Below are 20,912 nucleotides of genomic sequence, written 5' to 3'. Positions count from 1 at the left end.
AAAAGGTTTGAGATAAAATTTTGTACAAATTAAACGTTTCATCTGTCGTTCCTTTTCTTGTTACTGTTTATTGTAATTTCGTAATCATATGATCTTTTGGTGGATTGTGAATTTTGTTTGGTTTATGGCCTTTTAAATATTGCCTCTCGTCAATTAATATTGAGTGCAAGTTGAATAGTGCTAATGCTAATTAGGTGCATTGCACATTAATCTTTGTAGTCTAGTCACTAATAATGAGAGTGATATGTTTGATGAAGACTGATTAAGGCTTTATTTGCAAATAACATAAAGGCCTTCTGAAATACAGTTTACATAGTCAAAAACCTTGCTCTATAATTTATAGACCAACATCAATTTTCGGCATAATTTGAAGTATAAGTTGGGTGAATGGAGAGAATAATGATAATTTGCAAGGACTTTGTTGGAGAACATACCAGCTTATAGGGTTCAGGGTTCGGTTTAGATAGATTTTTGCTTAAATGAAAATCAAATTAATTAAGTCAGTTTTTTAAATATTGGAACCAAATTAATCTAATTGAGTTGGTTTTTTATCGATTCAGTTTTTTTATTTTTTTCAGTTTTATTGTTGTATTTTTTGTCAGTTTTTTAATAAAATATGTGAAAAATATGTTATTAAACACATATCCCATTGACTATATTCTAGCATAACACTATGAAAACTAATTACTCTTTAAGAAAATTATCATTTACCAAGATATCTTAATGATAATTGAACTAAATTATGATGAATAATTTATGGACTCAATTAAAGATAAGTTATTTTTAAATAGATTCTTGGACTTATCAAATTAAAGACAATAAATCAAACTAGAAGGTAAAGGCAAAAAACTAAATTACTAGGCAAAGACTAAATTACAAATCAAGAGTGCAAAAGATTAATATGCACCATAAAAATTATATAGGAATGCACATATATATGTATAATTATAATTTTTAAATAGGTATTTATATAGTCTGTTTGGTTCGACCTTTTCAGTTATTTTTTGCTTAAAACTAAAAGCATACCAAATTTTATTGGTTTTTACAATTAAAAATTAAAATCAAATTAAACCAAAACGCGATTTATTTATTATCAGTTTGAATCAATTTTCGGTTTGATTTGATTTTTCAATCAACCCCTAACCAGCTTATGTCATCGTGTCATCATAAGTTAAGAACCTTTGAAAATTGTTTTTTCAAAAATAATTTTTGAAAAGCATTAATGGTACATACTAGGTTCCATCTTATATATATTTATTAGTCGCTTTCTATGTACCGCTGGCATCATTTAATTACATTTACAGTTTACAATCATGATAATCACGATTCTTACTACTCCATTTTACTTAATGTCCTTGTCTATTATTTTCTCAGTTCAATATGACCCACAATATTCTACTAAATCTTTTCTCTTTTACTTTCCTCTTCATAGATATTTATTTTTTAAATTATTAAGTAGGCATTTGGACATAAAAAATGTGATTTTGAAAGACAAAAATAGTATTTGAAGTTAAGTTAAAAAATAGTATTTCAATTTTGAAATTATGTTTGAACATGTAATTCACTTAAAAAAATATTGTAATTTTGTGAGTGGAAAAGAAAAATCAGAAAAACTTGAAAACGTGGTCAAAACGACTTTTTGATTTTTGAAAACTCATTTTTGAAAAATCTTCAAAAATTTATAAATTTTCATGGGCCAACACGTTTTTGAAAAATAATTACAGAAAAAAGGAAAAACAAATCTATGGACATGGCCTAAATCTTCACATATGTTTGCACATAAATTTTTATAATTTACCATGATAAATTTTAATATGATTGAGGGAGCAATTGGAAGAGAAATTAATTAAAACGGAATAATTTGTTAAAAATGTCACATCGAAATTAAAATTATACAACATCATGGAGTATTGTTTTGTACACTAATTTGTTCTGCAGATAAAACCTTATGCCAAAAAAAAAAAAAAATATTCAAGCTCCTTTACTATAAGTGGATTCAAGACCTCAAACCTCTATATTTAAATTTCGTTTTTTTACTTCTCACTTCTCAGATTGTATAATTAATATAATAATGGTGTCATTTCGAAGTCAATTCTTGGTGTCTATTTAATACTAATAGATTGGTAATCTAGAAAAGATAATGTAACATGTTAAATTTCAAATTATATTAATCGTGTGAATATATTTTTATATTGTTGACAAGAAAGTGTGATCAAGTAATTTAGGATAAAACAAGTATATGATTAATTTCTTATTTACAAAATATTTGAATTTTAAATTTAGAAATACTAGAGAGGAAAATATATCATGGTTTTATAATTTTTACCATTTTCCTCATAATAATTATTTGAATTTTTACGTAATTCCTTAGCTCATCCCGTTTGTCCCGGTACTGAAGCTGTAGAAAAGATGGGATTTAAGAGGAAATAATCTATTCACCCTCCTAAAAATGAAAAATAATTAATGCCTGTATAATTAATTCATTGTAACTTCTTATTTAATTATGTAATCTCCTTTTCAGATTTTTCTTGATAAATTTTCATATGAAATATCAGAGTCTATCCAGCTTAGCGCTGAGGCATCCAGCTTAGTGTGGACTCAACACATCAAAAGTCAATCTTGCTCCAAAATTATATAATTTAGATAAGTTTTTATATTTTATGCCTTTAAACATTATATTTTGAAAAATAATAAAACAAAAAAAAAAAGGACTTGAGCCTCGTGATGTTTTAGGGCTTATATCTCGTCTCGTTTTGCAATACTTTTTAAAATACTATATATCAATAACTCACTATAACAAAAATACAATAATAACCATGACGTTGAGATTCGAGTAATATCATGTATTCAAATTTTTACTTCTCATCTCGTAATTAATAAAGCGTCTCGATTTAATTATTCACCTTCCAAAAATCTAATATCAACAACTTATCATAAAATCCGTAACGATAAACTATTAGTCATGATATCAAGGTTCGAATAATATTGTGTATTCAAATCTTTAGTCGCCTTTTGTTATCTAATAGGGCTACTTTTTTTATCCATAAAAAGAACAAAATTTGGACGGCTAAGATCACTAGATCACTTTCTTCCGAAAACGTTCCCTCCAAATTCAACAAAACAAATGGCTAAGATCATCTCTCCTCAAAACGTATCGAATATATGCAAAGGCGTACTACGTTATTATCGTAGACCGCGTCGTAGACGATCTTTCCGCACAGTAGTATAAAACCCCAGAGCTTTTCCCTCAGTCTCACTCGTCAAATTTCATTGTTCTTTTCATTTTCTGAGAGAATTTAGGAAAAAACACTGAACTCAAAAGACTCTCCGACTGATTTCACCGGAGATTCATCCCGGAGAATTCGCCGGCGATTTAGGTGAACTGTTCGAAAAACTCAGTCATTATGCTTAATTCATTTAGTTAGGGCTTAGCTTCACGTTGATCATCGATATAAATGCATGATATAGTTTTACATGTATATACTCTGATATATACCTGAATTTGTTTTTGATGGAGCTGTAAACTGATTTTTATTATTAAATTATATGAAATGTATGATATATGAAATGCTAGTGGAGGTAGAGGGTACCCTATGGAATTAGGCAAGGTGCGCGCAAGCTAATCGGGACACCTCCAGTAATAAAAAATTAAAATATAAAAAAATTAAAATAAATTATGATGGTGGTATCTGAACAGCTTGCTCACACCTCGACTATTGCATTGGGTATCTGCTACCTCCTACGTCCCACCAATACAATAACACTGTCCACCTAGGCTCAGATAGATGTGAAGGAATAAACATTTTTGTTTATTTATTCTACACCTACAACAAGTCCTCCCTGCAGGTGAATTTTCATTTTGTCAATGGTAGCGAGGTGATGTTGAACATAGCACATCTACCTGAGAAGTAACAGATTATTTATTTACTTTTTATCTTCAATATTTTTGGTATTCTGTTTGATTTAATCTACCATTGTTGAGTTTTCAAATTGAGAGTGTGAATTGTAATTTTGTGTTTTTTAATTATCAGTTTTTTTTTTCCAATTATATTTGGTCTAGTGTTGAATTTATTCTCTCGTTTGTTTTCTAATTATTTTATTTTCATTCTTGGCTTTGCTTTTGAAGTTGGAATGCCGTTCTAAAGGTAATGGAGAGATTGTAGCATTGGTAGAGCTGGGTAGCTGCTATTCTGAATTGGAGTTATCTGTACGTCAAATCGGAGGACTACATTTGAAATACTTGGAAATGGTAAAGTTTTCGATTTGAATTATTTCAGCATTTATGCAGATTCTGTTGCACTAGACAATTTTTAACCGTTGTAAGACTATTATTTTTATGTTTCTCGCATTCCAGTTAAATTTGGCAGTAATTCTTTCTTGCATTTCAATTTCAAAGCATGCTACGATGTTTGTTCTTTTTTTTTTTTTTAACATTTTGGTAAAAGATTAATCTTTTTCATGTTGAAGAATTGTTGGTTCATGCTGTATAAAATTAATTGAGGCCAGTTGTTCGAACCAAAAGGTTGCATTACTGGTATTCCGTTCTGCATTCTGAGACAGGATACATTTTGACTCCTCCTTGACTTGTAGAGGGTACTTCATTGATCTCATCTTGTTTGTTCGATATATATTTGTTCAGTCAGCAGATGCACCTGATTAGATGCATTTATCTTCTCGCTCTCTTTCTGGTAACTATTTCTATATCCGTGTTATATTTAGTGTACTAGAATTTAGTTGGTTCAATTATTAAAGCGGGTAGCTTTATCACTCGTATCTAGCCATTTGTGTTTAGATTTTTTTCCTTTTCCCAATTAGGAATTTTATTTTTCAGAGAAAGTTTTAAGCGCTATTGCAGGCTATTTCCATTCAGGTTTTTTGATAAGTCAGTCTAAAGTTTTCCAAATAATGCTCCAATATTCAAGATGAGAAGAGAAATTAGGAAAGATAACTAAAGGAGTGCCTTATTAGTCATGAAATGCATGCATGTTTCTCAAACGTATAGGGAAAGGAGCAAAACTAACATAATCTTGTTACCAACATCCGTAATTTTATGCCACGGATGCATTAATGAAGACACTTGTTTTGTTAAACAAGTAATAGCCATTTACTTATCAAAAAAAAAGAAAAAGTAATAGCCATTCTTCTGGATATAAATGCAATAATATCATGCTAATAATACAAAAATGTGTATGTCAGATTGGTATTGTTTTCAAATTTTATTAACTGATACCCGTAGGTGTACTTCATAGCTATATTTTTGCCCTTATACCTTAAGTGGTCTCTACAATAACTTTTTCCTGCTTTTCCTTTTGAAAGTACTATACCTATTGTCTTCGACTTGCCAAGTAGGACGTATTGTGACTTGATAACCTATTAATATATCAGATTGCATTCCTGATCATATTCTTTGAACTGGTCTTTAGATATGCGCTTTAATTTCCAAAAGACAGCAGCTGAGGATTACCTAGCTTTTTAATCTATATAGTTTAAGGAAGAAGGGTCATAAATACCGATGTGCTATAAAAACTTGCTCAAGTTTATCCTCCATTATACTTGAGGTCTATCCAAACCCCTGCTGATAGGAAAAAGTCTCAATTAGACCCTTTACAATTAATGATCTTTCAGTTGTTTTTATTCACTTTTTGCTGATGCGTCTGCCAATGTGGACACTTATCTCCTCTATTAATTTTGCCTTGCCATTTTTCATCAATATCGTTCTGGCCAACACTTCCAAGTGAGGGTTTTTCATCAATTAATTTCATCTCCCTTCTTCGTTTGAAAGTAAGGGTTTAGCGTTGAGTTTTTTTCAATATCTGAAGGACATGTGTCAGCACCTCAATTCCCGTATGCCAAGAGCTTGTCAAATGATTTGCTTAAACAAGTCTTTTTCCTTTGAGACTTAATTAAATCTTTGAAATTTACTTATTTTTATTTCAAACAAAGATTTGAATTTTTTTTTTTCTTGCCAGTTTTGATCAAAATAAAATCTATTGAAAACAATCAGAACAAAAATAGAGTTACCGTGCAGGATAATCTGAACTTTTTCAATTGGAAAAGCCGATCAACTTCAAGCTCAAGCTGCTTTTGCAGCTCCCCTTTGTTTAGCAGCTCTTTTATCTGCAAATCCAGCCGCAGATTCCTTTCCTTGAGCATCTTCTCCGTCTTCTCTCTATCGATTCTTAGCTTCTCAAGATTTTTACAAATGGTGCTGAGCTCCTCGGCTAAGGATGATTCGAATCGAATGGTTCTGCCTGAGTGCAGATTGGCTTTTCCTTTCTCGGATTTGAGAATTTTGGATAAAAATTCTCTTGTTTGAGTTGTCGGTTAGTGAGATCTCGATCCACATATTTCCTGTTTCGGCTTGGGATGATTATTTGGATTGGTGGTAAGTGGAGTCGCCAGAGTACTCTTTGGTTGAAGGGGTTTCCATTCATATTTTGGCGGGGGTTATCTGATTGTTGAGATAGATGATGGAGTTGTCTAAGGCATTTTCTTTACCAAAATGGCATCTCCTGGCATACCAGATTTCACGTTGGCATACCCAACCCTAAATCCTAACTTTCAAAAGAAGAAGAAAGGGAAAGGAAATTAATTGATGGAGAACTCCAACTTGGAAGAGTTGGCCGGAGACCTAATTGACGAAGAAGATAAGCGGAAATTAATGAAGGGGACAGAAGTATCCACACTAACGGACACATCAGCAAAAGCGAATTAAAAAATTCAGCCAGAGGATCATTAAGCGGGAAGGAAAAATTGAGATTTTTTTCTTTTGGGGGGGTGGGGAGTTTGAATAGACCCAACTATAAAAGTGGTAAACATGAGCAATTTCATAAATGCAGGTGTATTTTCGACCCTTTTCCCATCTTTTAAATAGTTACAACTGACTTTGCTAGCGATCTTTCTCTTTTAGGTAATCTATTTTCCTCCCAAGCAAACACAGAGGTTAAAGAAAACAAACTCATGCATATTGATTAGGCTTTCTGCATATGACTATCATATCCTCATTATTTATCCTGAAGTTGGTCACTTGCCTTCCAAATTGCTTCGTACTCATTCCTCTGCTCAGATATGGAGAGCAAGGAGAAGAGAACTCCTTTTACTATTACAACCTGAATTATTTCTTTTCCCCTCGTTGACAATTGTTATGTGATCTTCCCAGTCTTTACAGAATAAGGGCCTTTGGGTGCTAAAAGACAATGGTACTCTAACTGATGGAGAGATGGGCGGCGAGACTTCGTTGAGGATTGAACAGAAGCGTGCTCATCAATTTTTTATGGATGCTTCTGAAGGGGAGTTATTCTCCAATAAGAAACAAGCTCTGCAGTCTGTCAGCGATAAACCAATTTCAACACCTGCAAGTCTGAACTTTTCCTTCTGGGGTAATGCATTTAATTCTCAGTCTGCCCCACTTCATTCTAGTGATCGATCACGTGCACCTGAGCCTCTAGACACATTCAGCTTTGGGGATACAAACGTCTTCTCTTCAGGCAATGAAAATGTGAAAACAGAAAGAAACCATTTCATGAATCTTCTTCAAAATAATTCAACTGTGAATTTATCAATGTCTCATGCTGGGGAAGATCCTGTTTATCAGAATGCTGGAACTAGAGAAGCCAGGGTCAATCTTGCAAATGAATATACAAGTGGTTATCCTTTTTCTTTGCGGAACTCTTCAAATATTGGAGAAGATAGCATAAATGCTACAGCGCTAGGACTAACATATAGTGCTGGAATTGGAAATGTCATTTCAATGGGGCACGATTTCGCAGAGGGCGAACAAACCACCACTCCTATAGGCAATACAGTCAACAAGGTGAATGGAAATCGCATGCTAATGGGTCATCAGTACGGCAGGGGTGACTGCAGTCTGTATCTTATGGATCAATCATTAGACAAAGGAAACGGCTATTACAGAACAGAAAATCAGCCATACATGGAAAATGAAAATTTTATGCCAATACCATCTTATGGCAAGGCGCATGAGAATTTCCTTTCTATGTTCCCTTCTTATAGTAAAGCTAATGAAAACTTCATGCCTGTGGGTCTGACTGGTAATGCAGATATTGGTATTGCCTTTAGGTGCCCAACTCCTGATAAAGTGGTAGAAGCTGTCATATCAACTGGTACTTGCAGCAAAGAAAATTCAAGCTTCATATCAATGAGTAGGGGTGAAAGAGCCACCATATCTTTTGGGGAGATTCAGCAAGAGCATGGAGGAAATAATCTTTCTGACAAGGTCATCAGCAGCTATGACTTGTTGATAAGTGAATCCTCTCTTGAAGCTTCAGAATCACTGACAGAGAGAAGTACAGTGGAGCATTCTGCAGATCAAATTGAGATTGTTGCTCCAGAAACTACTGTCAGAACAGAAAACGTGTCCAAGCAGAAGGTGCAGAAGACACCTAAGAGTTCCCCGAACAATTTCCCATCCAATGTTAAAAGTTTATTGTCAACTGGTATACTTGATGGAGTGCCTGTGAAGTATGTCTCGTGGTCAAGGGAGGTACGTTTTGATTCTTGAATTCTTCCGTGATGTTTAAAGGTTTTTCTTCTGAGTATGTTTTACATGCATACATGCAGAAAACTGTTCGAGGAATTATTAAAGGGACTGGTTACCTGTGTGGCTGCAATGACTGCAAGCTGTCCAAGGCAAGATCTTTTAGTGTTCTATTATATGTTCTCGGCAATTCAGCCAAGATCCTTCCTCAAAATTTCATGTCTAAGGGGGCATTAATGTTTTTTACGCAGAATCTAAATGCTTTTGAATTTGAGCGTCATGCTGCTTGCAAGACCAAACATCCTAACAATCATATTTACTTCGAGAATGGGAAGACAATTTATGTCGTGGTCCAGGAGTTAAAGAATATCCCTCAGGAAAAGCTGTTTGAAGCAATTCAAAATATCACTGGTTCTCCTATCAACCAGAAAAACTTTCAAACTTGGAAAGGTGAATACTCTGTTTCTCCATAAGTGCCCGTAAAGACGCAATTTTTTATTACTTGTTTATTCCTTCTAGTTTGAGGTGGTAAAATTGATTAGTGTGTGATAAATGTATGATAAAAGTATCACGTGTTCTAACGGGTTTGGATAAGTATGTGAAAGCTGCACTTATTTCCCCCCATTTATAGCTAGACCCGTTTAATTAGCCAATGTGTCCTGTGTTACCCATTTCACTCATTAACCAATTTCACCACCTCTTTACTACTATTCTATTTTAACACACTCGTTTCTTTGTCTTGTATTCAGCTTCCTATCAAGCTGCTAGTCGAGAGCTTCAGCGTATCTATGAAAAAAATGAAGTGGCAAAACCATCTTGATTTGCAGATTCTTTTGCTCCTGGTTTTTCTTGAGGTCCACTGATGGAGCAACTGTACTCTATTTTTGAAATTGTGAACAAGTTTTGATTCTATAGATACCCCAGGCAGATGGTGATGTATTATATTGGGTTCTAATTACTGTGACAGATTAATATGCTATTTAAACTTAACATTCTTACTGAAGTTCCTGATTTTGTTTAATTAACTGTTTTGGCTAAACTGGGGCAGTTAGTTGTTGATAGAATGGTATGTAACAAGTTATTTTCTGTTTGAGAATAACATCGGAAAACATTCAGTGGAATGAGCTCCCAAATAATGTTGTTAAGAGGTGTTTTTCACTATGTTGCGGTCAAAGTGGTCAAGATGTGAGCAGGTAATAACTGAATCAGCTTATATATTAACATGGGTGTTTTGTGGCTGAAAAGCTGGATATGATCTTAGAAGTAGCTCAACCATTTGCACGTATGGCCTAGTGGTTACTGATGTGGGTGCAAACTCCGATAGAAACAAAAAAACACTAGTACTTATGTTAATGGAAAGTAGCAGGTTCTCAGTAGAACAGTTGAATTGAGCACAAGCTCACAACTACCCGGTAGAATAGTTGATAGAGCGGATTTAGACTAGCATTATGCTCGGCTAGAAGTGAAGAAAGCTATAAAGGAGTAATGAGTAAATGCGATATCCTTTTCTTTGGCCAAATACCTAGATAGGCCCTTAAACTTGGCATGTTTTGTAAAATAGACATGAACTTACATAGTGACCAGATAGGCACTTCAACTCGTCCCAGGTGTAATTTCTAAACGCTCATGTCCATTTTGGCATACCGCATGTTTGTATATCTTTTGATGAGCACGTGATGCTTATTTTAAAGTTTTAAAATTGCTGAATCCGAAAAGTAATGGTAAAAAAACCCTTTTTTATAAAACCCATACCCAATACTTTTTTTCCCAACAAGCATCGAGCGGTGACTTATGAAAAGAGTGTGTTTGATCCTTTTCTTGAATCCATACGTGTTTTTTGTGGGTCTTACTGTAACTGGTTTGTTTGAAAATATACGTACTCAATTTTTTCACTATGCACGATGTGCATTTTGTTTGAGTGTTGTTTAATGAGCATTCTTTTGTTGAGAAACACAAAACTCAAAAAACACTAGTACTTATGTTGATGGAAAGTAGTAGGTTATCAGTAGAACACTAGTACTTATTTATTACTCTTCTTTGCCCGGCAGATTATTAGTATGTTTGGCCAAGCTTCCAAAAGTTATTTATTTTGAAATATATTTTTTTTATCAAAAATACTTTCAAAAAGAAAGAAAATTTATTTGTGTTTGACTAATCAATTTAAAAAGCACCTTTGCCAATATTGGAGTAGCAATTTGTGCTTGGCCAAGGTTCTAAAAGTACTTTTGAGAAAAATCTACCTTTTTTAGTTTCTGTTGTTGCTCAAAAGTCAAAAGCACTTATTTTTGTCATAAAAGCTTGGCCAAACACTTCCGTTCTCTAATATTTTTTTGAAGGAAAAAAAAAATACTTTTGGCTTCGCAAAAACTTGGCCAAACAAGTTCTATAACTATCACAACAATAGCCACCTCGACTCACCCCCCTCTCCTCCACACGCATTAGTACAAATTGTAAAGCATGTGTGCATGTTCCTAAAGATGAGAGATCGAAACTGGATGTCAAAACTCAGCTTTGTCAATATCTTCAATAGTCTGGTCTTCAAAGAATATTACATCACGACTTCTAATAAGTTTATTGTCAACTGGATCATAAAAACGATACCCAAACTCATCTTAACCATAACCGATAAAGATGCACAACTTAGTTTTGACATCCAGTTTCGATCTCTCATCTTTAGGAACATGCACACAGGCTTTACACCCAAAAACTCTCAGGTGATCATAAGAAACATCTTTGGCAAACCAAACTCTGTCTCGGACATCACCATCCAAAGCAACAGCAGGAGACAAATTGATAACATAGGCAACAGTGTTAAGTGCTTCCGCCCAAAATGTATTTGGAAGTTTATCCTCTGAAAGCAAGCATCTAACTCTTTCAACTAGAGTTCTATTCTTCCTCTCTGCCAAACCATTCAATTGAGGCGTCTTGGGCGATGTTTTCTGATGACGAATTCCTTGTTCCTTGCAATAGTTATTAAAGGGACCACAATATTCACCATCATTGTCAGTGCGAATATATTTTAATTTCTTCCCCGCCTGTCTCTCAGCTAAGGCCTGAAATTCCTTAAACACGCCAAATGCTTGATCTTTAGATTTCAAAGGATACACCCAAAGCTTACGAGAATGATCATTAATGAAGGTCACAAAGTAAAGTACACCACCTTTTGACTTTACTTTAAAAGGACCACACAAATCAGAGTGTACTAACTCCAATAAATCTCGCTTTCTTGAGGGAGGATGGCTATGAAAGGAAACCCTTTTCTGTTTTCGAGCTAAACAATGGATACATCTTTTCAACTTTGCTTGTTTCACTCCATAAAGTAAACTTTTCTTAGCCAAACACGTAATTTACCTCTCACTCATATGACTCAATCTTCTATGCCACAATTCTGATAAAATGTCACTTTCCACCAGATTTATGGAGTTATTAAGAATAGATCCCCGTGTCACATATAAATGACCAGACTTGACTCCTCGAGCCACTACTAACGAGACCTTGGTGAGCTTCCATTGTCCACTAAAGAGGGCATTATGGTAACCTTCATCGTCTAATCTTCCTGCGGAGATCAAATTGAAAGGAAAGTATGGAGTATGCTTGACATCTTGAAGAACTAACGTTGAACCATTATTAGTTTTCAAACAAACTGTGCTAACACCAAACACCTTAACTTCCCTAGCATTGCTCATCTTTAACACTCCAGAATCAACAGGAGTATAAGATGAGAAAAAGTCTTTTCTTGGTGTGACATGTGAGGTAGCTCCAGAATCTACTATCCAGCTCATCTCATGGGATACCAAATTGATGACGTTTTCATCATAAGCAAAAAGAAGGTCATCTCGAACAATAGCAGCAATATTGTTCTCGTTATTTTTAGCTTTCTTTCCTTCTCTAGTGTCTTACTTCAACTTGTGACAAAACCTTTTGATGTGTCCTTTCTTGCCACAGTGGTTGCATGTAATATTATGGTATTTGGACGTTGACTTAGTTCTACTTTTACCTCTATTCCTCGAGCCTCTTGTTCTATCTCTCCCCAGGTATTCTGTAACCAAGATATCTGCTTGTGAGGACGAATCCTGAGATTTTCTCCTTACTTCCTCATTCAACACACCACTCTTGGCATATTCCATGGTCACCTTACCTCCAGGAGCTGAATTTGTCAAAGAAACACGAAGAGTTTCCCAAGAGTCTGGCAGAGTATTAAAAAGCCAAAGTCCTTGTATCTCATCATCAAAATTAACTCCTATTCCAGACAGCTGATCAAGGACGCCCTGAAAATCATTTATATGATCAAGGTTAGGGCTGCCTTTCTTGTATTTAAATGTCATCAATTGCTTTAGTAGGAACAACTTGTTGTTCCCAGTTTTTGAAGCATAAAGAGTCTCTAGCTTTTTCCACAATGATCTCGCATGTGTCTCATTCATAATATGGTTGCGAACATTATCTTCAACCCATTATCGTATATATCCACATACTTGTTGGTGCTCGAAATTCCAATCTTCATCAGATATAGTCTCGGGTCTATGAGCTGCAAAAACGGGTAGATGCATCTTCTTCACGAACAACAAATCTTTCATCTTGCTTCTCCAAACATTATAATTTCTCCCATTTAAACATACCATCTTGCTCATATTCGCCTCCATTCCGTAACAAGCCGGATAAATAACCAAGGCTCTAATACCATAATATTACATGCAACCACTGTGGTAAGAAAGGACACATCAAAAGGTTTTGCCACAAGTTGAAGCAAGACACTAGAGAAGGAAAGAAAATTGAAAATAACGAGAACAATGTTGCTGCTATTGTTCGAGATGACTGTTGTATCTCATGATTTCGTACGTTAAAGTTTCGTCTTCAGATAATCGACGTAGACTCGGGGATGAGATTATCGTGAAGTTATAAGCATTTATGCCATTTATAACAAGCGATAAGTAAGTTACGTGAAGGTTAAAGGGTAAATGAATCAAAAAAAATAAGTTTCATTGAAGGTTGTCAATTTGGGATAAAATACGGTCCGAGCTACAATACCCGATTTTTATGGACTAGTGTCATACAAGGTACCCCATAACCATGATAGTAGGATACATAAAGTGTGTTAAAAGTGAGTAGTATTTTAAGTAATTCGAGATAATTCTTAATTATGTGAGTAATTGGTCAATTATTGAGTAACGGGATATTACCTAATTAACTAAGGAATTATGGGATAAAGATTTAACCCTCTCCATCCCCCTCCCCCCCCCCCAAAAGAAAACGTGGAAGCACCCCCATCACATTTAATGTGACTCTTTAAGTCTTGCATAGATGTCATATTTTGAAGAACTAGGGTGGCTTAATCATCCACTAAGTGGGCCACACCCACTAAAGGCTTTCTACAATTAGTAAGATATTACATGCCATCTTACTGCAATTAGTTTGCTTCATGTTTCTTCAATACGAATTTATGTGAGCCTTAAAATCCAATTGAATCTCTTATGTAAAGAGAGTGGGCTGTCGTGAGTAAATAAGAAAGCAAAAAAATTATATACCAAATATAGATAACCAACGTTGGTTGTTGATTCTGTAAAGCGTGAATTGCAAATTCTATGAGAATTGGTTCAGGTATATTAGGGCTATTCCTTCTTTCTTTTTGGCATGATCAATACGATACGAACGAAACGAGCAAATACACAATTTCCATAAATGACTCTATTCATAGAAGTACTAGGGGTGTCTATATTCTTGATTCCCCATGTGAATTATTATTATATCTTCGGTTCATGGGTCTTAGAAAAATATGTATTTGATAAAGTTTATCCAAAAGACATATTGATTTTATGACATTCTGAGAAATCTTATTAACGTATTTCTTATGCATTTCATGCATTTATACATGTGCATTGACCCATGACCAGATTGCATTATATACGCATATATTATTTGTACATGGGATATGGGAAAAGGATACGACGTTATATACGCACCACCACCTGATCAGCTGGTACATGTTGATGATTTTACCCACAGTGGCCCCTCAGAGGCTTGATAAAGTTCTGCACACCTATACCTGTGCATGACACGACATTTATATGCATGTGCATGACATTATAAATGTTCCAGGATTTACAAGGTGATTTAGACTTACAAGCGGAATTCTTTATTCCATGTTTCATTTATGTCTGTTATGTACTGATTTTTATGCTTTACATGCTCAGCACATTATTGGTACTAACGCCCTATTTTTTGGGGCCTACATTTCATGCCCGCATGTGCAGGTAGACAAGCTGATGGTCCCCCTTCTTAGGATCCTTGATCAGCGAGAGTTGGCATACTCCATTTGATCCAGAGTTGCTTTTGATTTAGGTACAATATGCTTGTATACATATATGGGTATGACGTGGCCCAGTCCCGTCCGTGTACGGTTGCATATTCTATTAGAGGTCTGTAGACAGTATGTATAGTTGGATAGTATGTGGCCTTGCCGGCTTCCAGTTTTGGGTATATAGTTGTCTATAGTAGCCTTGTCGGCTAGCCCTACGTATTCCATACGTATATGTACATATGTCTTTTGGACAGATTTCCCTCGTGTATGTTATTCTCGTAATTCAGCAGATGTTATTCATGTTTATATATTATACGCATGCTCGGGGGTGTTCGACAGGTAGAACTCGGGCACCCGTCATGGCCCATCGGTTTGGGTCGTGACAAAAGTGGTATCAGAGCAGTTTTGTCCTAGGGTTGTCTACAGACCATGTCTAGTACAGTCTTGTTTATGGGTGTGTTGTGCACCACACTTATAGATAGGAGGCTACAGGACATATAGGATGTTATCCTCTCTTCTTATCTTAGATCGTGCGATATAAGAATTCATGTTCCTAACGATATGCTACGTTTTCAGTGATGCCTCCGAAGACCACAACCGCCCAGAAGGGCAAGTCCATGGCTGGTTAGACTACTAGTCGAGCACCACGAGTTACCAGGGCTCGGGGAAAGTCTCATAGTGAGATTCCATCTCAGACTTCACATACCTCGCCCTTCACATACCTCGCCCTCTCCAAAAGAGATCCGAGGGGCACTAGCTCCAGCGCCCTCCCCTGTACGTCCAGCTCTTCCGCCAGATGCACCGGGTCAGGAGATGAGAGATGTTATTCAGCTATTAACTCGATTAGAAGCTGCACAAGCTCGGCGTCAGGAAGTAGGTATTGGTCATGCAGATAGGTCTGTTAGTGCAAGGGTTCGTGGTTTCATTAATTTGGACCCTCCGGTATTCACTGGGGCAGATCCGAATGAAGACCCTCAGGTATTTATCGATAGAATGCAGAGGACTTTGAGGGTAATGAAGGCCACTGCGACTGAGTCAGTTGAGCTAGCTTCATATAGACTTTAGGATGTTGCAGTTAATTGGTACGAGTCTTGGGAGTTGTCCAGAGGTGAGGATGCCCCTCCAGCAGTATGGCAAGAGTTTACAGAGGCTTGTTTTCCTCATTATCTGCCACCAGAGCTCAGACGGGCCAGAGTTGATAAGTTCTTGACCCTTCGGCAGGGTAACATGAGTGTTCGGGAGTATAGTCTTCAATTTGATTTGTTGGCTAGGTATGCTCCCACTATTGTATATAAGATGAAGGATCGAGTTCACCGGTTCGTGATGGGGTTAGAGCCGCACTTGCTTTACGATTGTATGTCGGTCTCACTTCAGTCAGACATGAATATTTCTCGTATGCAGGCATACGCTCAGGGTGTATAGGAGCGTAAGAAGAAATAGAGGGTCGATCGTGAGCATGATAGGGCCCAAAATAAGAGAGCGAGGCCTTTAGGTCCTTCTGGTGAGTTTCGAGATGGTTAGAGACAACAATATCCAAGGTATCCAGCCCAACCATCAGCTAGCGTACCCCCTCAGTTTGCCGGTAAGAGATTTGATCGTTCCACATATTCAGGGCCTGGTCAGAATTCTAGGGCCTCAAGTTCTCAGTATAAGGGTGAGTCAAGTCAGATGAGGTCGCCCTTGCCGCGATGTGCCTAGTGTGGTAAGCAGCATGCCGGGCAATGCCGTATGGGGTTGGGTGTTTGTTACAGGTATATTATTAGTCTCCCATATGATGTATATGCACTGATTGACCCAGGTTCCACCTTATCATATGTCACTCTGTTGGTTGCTAGTAAGTTTGGAATTAAACCTGAATTGGTTAAACCTTTTAAGGTGTCTACACCTGTTGGGGACTCAGTGATAGCTATCCGAGTATATAGAGATTGTATAATAGTAGTTCATAGTCGATCTACAGTAGCGGACATAATCGAGTTAGATATGGTAGAATTTGATGTTATAATGGGTACGGATTAGTTGGCTTCTTGTCACGCCAACATTAATTGTAGATCAAAGATGGTCCGATTCCAATTTCCAGGGGAGCCTGTCTTGGAATGGAAAGGTAATACGGCATCGCCGAGAGGTAAATTTATTTCCTATCTCAAGGCAAGGAAGATGATCAGAAAGGGCTATATTTATCACTTAGTTCGGGTTCAGGATGTGAAAGTAGAGTCACCAACCATTCAATCTATCTCTATGGTTAAGGAGTTTCCCGATGTTTTTCCCGATAAGCTTCCGGGTCTTCCGCCAGAACGAGAAATTGAGTTTGCTATTGACATATTACCAGATACTCAACCAATATCTATCCCTCCCTATAGAATGGCACCCGCAGAGCTGAGAGAGTTGAAGGAACAACTAAAGGACTTGCTTGAAAAAGGCTTTATCAGACCTAGTACGTCACCGTGGGGAGCACCTGTGTTATTTGTGAAAACAAAGATGGTTCCTTGCGGATGTGCATAGATTATAGACAGTTGAATAAGGTGACGATCAAGAATAAGTACCCGCTCCCGAGGATTGATGATTTATTTGATCAGTTGCAAGGTGCCAAATGTTTCTCTAGCATTTCCCACAATGATCTCGCATGTGTATCATTCATAATATGGTTGTGAATATTATCTTCAACCCATTGTCGTACATATCCACATACTTGTTGGTGCTCAAAATCCCAATCTTCATTAGATATAGTCTCGGGTCTATGAGCTGCAAAAACGGGTAGATGCATCTTCTTCACGAACAACAAATCTTTCATCTTGCTTCTCCAAACATTATAATTTCTCCCATTTAAACATACCATCTTGCTCATATTCGCCTCCATTCCGTAACAACCCGGATAAATAACCAAGGCTCTAATACCATAATATTACATGCAACCACTGTGGCAAGAAAGAACACATCAAAAGGTTTTGCCACAAGTTGAAGCAAGACACTAGAGAAGGAAAGAAAATTGAAAATAACGAGAACAATGTTGCTGCTATTGCTCGAGATGACTGTTACATCTCGCGATTTCACACGTTAAAGTTTCGTCTTCAGATAATTGACGTAGACTCGGGGATGAGATTATCGTGAAGTTATAAGCATTTATGCCATTTATAACAAGCGATAAGTAAGTGTCGTGAAGGGGTTCAAGGGTAAAGGAATCAAAGAAAATGAGTTTCGTTGAAGGTTATCAATTTGGGATAAAATACGGTCCGAGCTACAATACCCGATTTTTAGAACTAGTGTCATACAAGGTACCCCATAACCACGATAGTAGGGTACATAAAGTATGTTAAAAGTGAGTAGTATTTTAAGTAATTCGAGATATTCTTAATTATGTGGGTAATTGGTCAATTATTGAGTAACTGGATATTACCTAATTAACTAAGGAATTATGGGATAAAGATTTAACCCCCCCTCCCCCAAAACCCCAAAAAAAAAACAAATATGGCAACACCACATCACATTTAATGTGACTCTTAAGTCTTGCATAGATATCACATTTTGAAGAATTAGGGTGGCTTAGTCATCCACTAAGTGGGCCACACCCACTAAAGGCTTTCTACAATTAGTAAGATATTACATGCCATCTTATTACAATTAGTTTGTTTCATGTTTCTTCAATACAAATTCATGTGAGCCTTAAAATCCAATTGAATCTCTCATGCAAAGAAAGTGGGATGATCGTGAGTAAATAAGAAAGCAAAACAATTCCATACCAAATATAGATAACCAACGTTGTTTGTTGATTTTGTAAAGCGTGAATTGCAAATTCTATAAGAATCGGTTCAGGTATGTTAAGGCTATCCCTTCTTTATTTTTGGCATGATCAATACGATACGAACGAAACGAGCAAATGCATAATTTTCATAAATGACTCTATTATTAGCAGTACTAGGGGTATCTATATTCTTGATTCCCCATGTGAATTATTATTATATCTTCTGTTCATGGGTCTCAAAAAAATACGTATTTGATAAAGTTTATCCGAAAGGCATATTGATTTTATGACATTCTGAGAAATCTTATTAACATATTTCTTATGCATTTCATGCATTTATATATGTGCATTGATCCATGAACAGATGGCATTATATACGCATATATTATATGTACATGGGATATGGGAAAAGGTTACGACGTTATATACGCACCACCACCTGATCAGCTGGTACATGTTGATGATTTTGCCCACAGTGGCCGAGATGATATAATGGGATGCCCTCAGAGGCTTGATGAAGTTATGTACACCTATACCTATGCATGACACTACATTTATACACACATGCATAACATTATAAATGTTTCAGGATTTACAAGTTGATTTAGACTTACAAGCAGAATTTCTTATTCCATGTTTCATCTATGTCTGTTATGTACTGATTTTTATGCCTTACATACTCAGTATATTATTCGTACTAACACCCTATTTTCCGGGACCTACGCTTCATGCCCGCAGGTGCAGGTAGACAAGTTGATGGTCCCCCTTCTTAGGATCCTTGATCAGCGAGAGTTGGCGTACTCCATTTGATCCGTAGCTGCTTTTGATTTTGGTACGATATGCTTGTATACATATATGGGTATGACGTGGCCTAGTCCCGTCCTTGTACAGTTGCATATTCTATTAGAGGTTTGTAGACAGTATGTATAGTTGGATAGTATGTGGCCTTGCTGGCTTCCAGTTTTGAGTATATAGTTGTCTATTGCAGCCTTGTCGGCTCGCCCTACGTATTTTGCACATATATGTACATATGTCTTTTGGACAGATTTTCCTCATGTATGTTATTCTCGTAATTCAGCAGATGTTATTCATGTTTATATCCTATACACATGCTTGGGGGTGTTCGACAGGTAGGACTCGGGCACCTGTCTTTGCACATCGGTTTGGGTCGTGACAATGACATTCTTCTTGCTTATGATGAAAACGTCATCAATTTGGTATCCCATGAGACAAGCTGGATAGTAGATTCTGGAGCTACCTCACATATCACACCAAGAAAAGACTTTTTCTCATCTTATACTTCTGTTTATTCTGGAGTGTTAAAGATGGGCAATGCCAGTGAAGTTAAGGTGTTTGGTGTTGGCACAGTTTGTTTGAAAACTAATAATGGTTCAACGTTAGTTCTTCAAGATGTCAAGCATGCTCCAAACTTTCCTTTCAATTTGATCTCCGCAAGAAGATTAGACGATGAAGGTTACCATAATGCCCTCTTTAATGGACAATGGAAGCTTACCAAGGGCTCGTTAGTAGTGGCTCGAGGAGTCAAGTCTGGTCATTTATATGTGACACAAGGCTCTATTCTTAATGACTCCATAAATCTGGTAGAAAGTGACATTTTATCAGAATTGTGGCACAGAAGATTGAGTCATATGAGTGAGAGGGGGATTACGTGTTTGGCTAAGAAAAGTTTCCTTTCTGGAGTGAAACAAGCAAAGTTGAAAAGATGTATCTATTGTTTAGATGGAAAACAGAAAAGGGTTTCTTTTCATAGCCATCCTCCCTCAAGAAAGCAAGATTTATTAGAGCTAGTACACTCTGATTTGTGTGGTCCTTTTAAAGTAAAGTCAAAAGGTGGTACACTTTACTTTGTGACCTTCATTGATAATCATTCTCGTAAGCTTTGGGTGTATCCTTTGAAATCTAAAGATCAAGCACTTGGCGTGTTTAAGGAATTTCAGGCCTTAGCCGAGAGACAGGTGGGGAAAAAATTAAAATGTATTCGCATTGACAATGGTGGTGAATATTGTGGTCCCTTTAATAACTATTGCAAGGAACAAGGAATTCGTCATCAGAAAATATCGCCCAAGATGCCTCAATTGAATGGTTTGGCAGAGAGGATGAATAGAACTCTAGTTGAAAGAGTTAGATGCTTGCTTTCAGAGGCTAAACTTCCAAATACATTTTGGGTAGAAGCACTTAACACTGTTGCCTATGTTATCAATTTGTCTCCTGCTTTTGCTTTGGATGGTGATATCCTAGACAGAGTTTGGTTTGCCAAAGATGTTTCTTATGATCACCTGAGAGTTTTTGGGTGTAAAGCCCGTATGCATGTTCCTAAAGATGAGAGATCGAAACTGGATGTCAAAACTAAGTTGTGTATCTTT

At 36.4% G+C, this 20,912-nt stretch overlaps 1 protein-coding gene across 1 annotated transcript; it reads left to right on the top strand.

Annotated features, from left to right (window-relative positions):
- The first annotated feature begins 3,253 nt into the window (after nt 1-3,253).
- Nucleotides 3,254-9,642, top strand: LOC104116205 (uncharacterized). Its single transcript, XM_009627018.4, has 6 exons — nt 3,254-3,377; nt 4,127-4,249; nt 7,160-8,503; nt 8,581-8,649; nt 8,749-8,947; nt 9,247-9,642. The coding sequence occupies exons 2-6, from the start codon at nt 4,247-4,249 to the stop codon at nt 9,315-9,317; spliced, it is 1,686 nt and encodes a 561-aa protein (XP_009625313.1). The 5' UTR covers nt 3,254-3,377; nt 4,127-4,246; the 3' UTR covers nt 9,318-9,642.
- Nucleotides 9,643-20,912: the final 11,270 nt, after the last annotated feature.

Source organism: Nicotiana tomentosiformis, chromosome 4 (assembly GCF_000390325.3).
Source record: "Nicotiana tomentosiformis chromosome 4, ASM39032v3, whole genome shotgun sequence".
Classification (NCBI taxonomy): Eukaryota; Viridiplantae; Streptophyta; class Magnoliopsida; order Solanales; family Solanaceae; genus Nicotiana; species Nicotiana tomentosiformis.
Note: the sequence above shows the minus strand (reverse complement) of the source record. Positions and strands in the feature narration are given on the sequence as shown.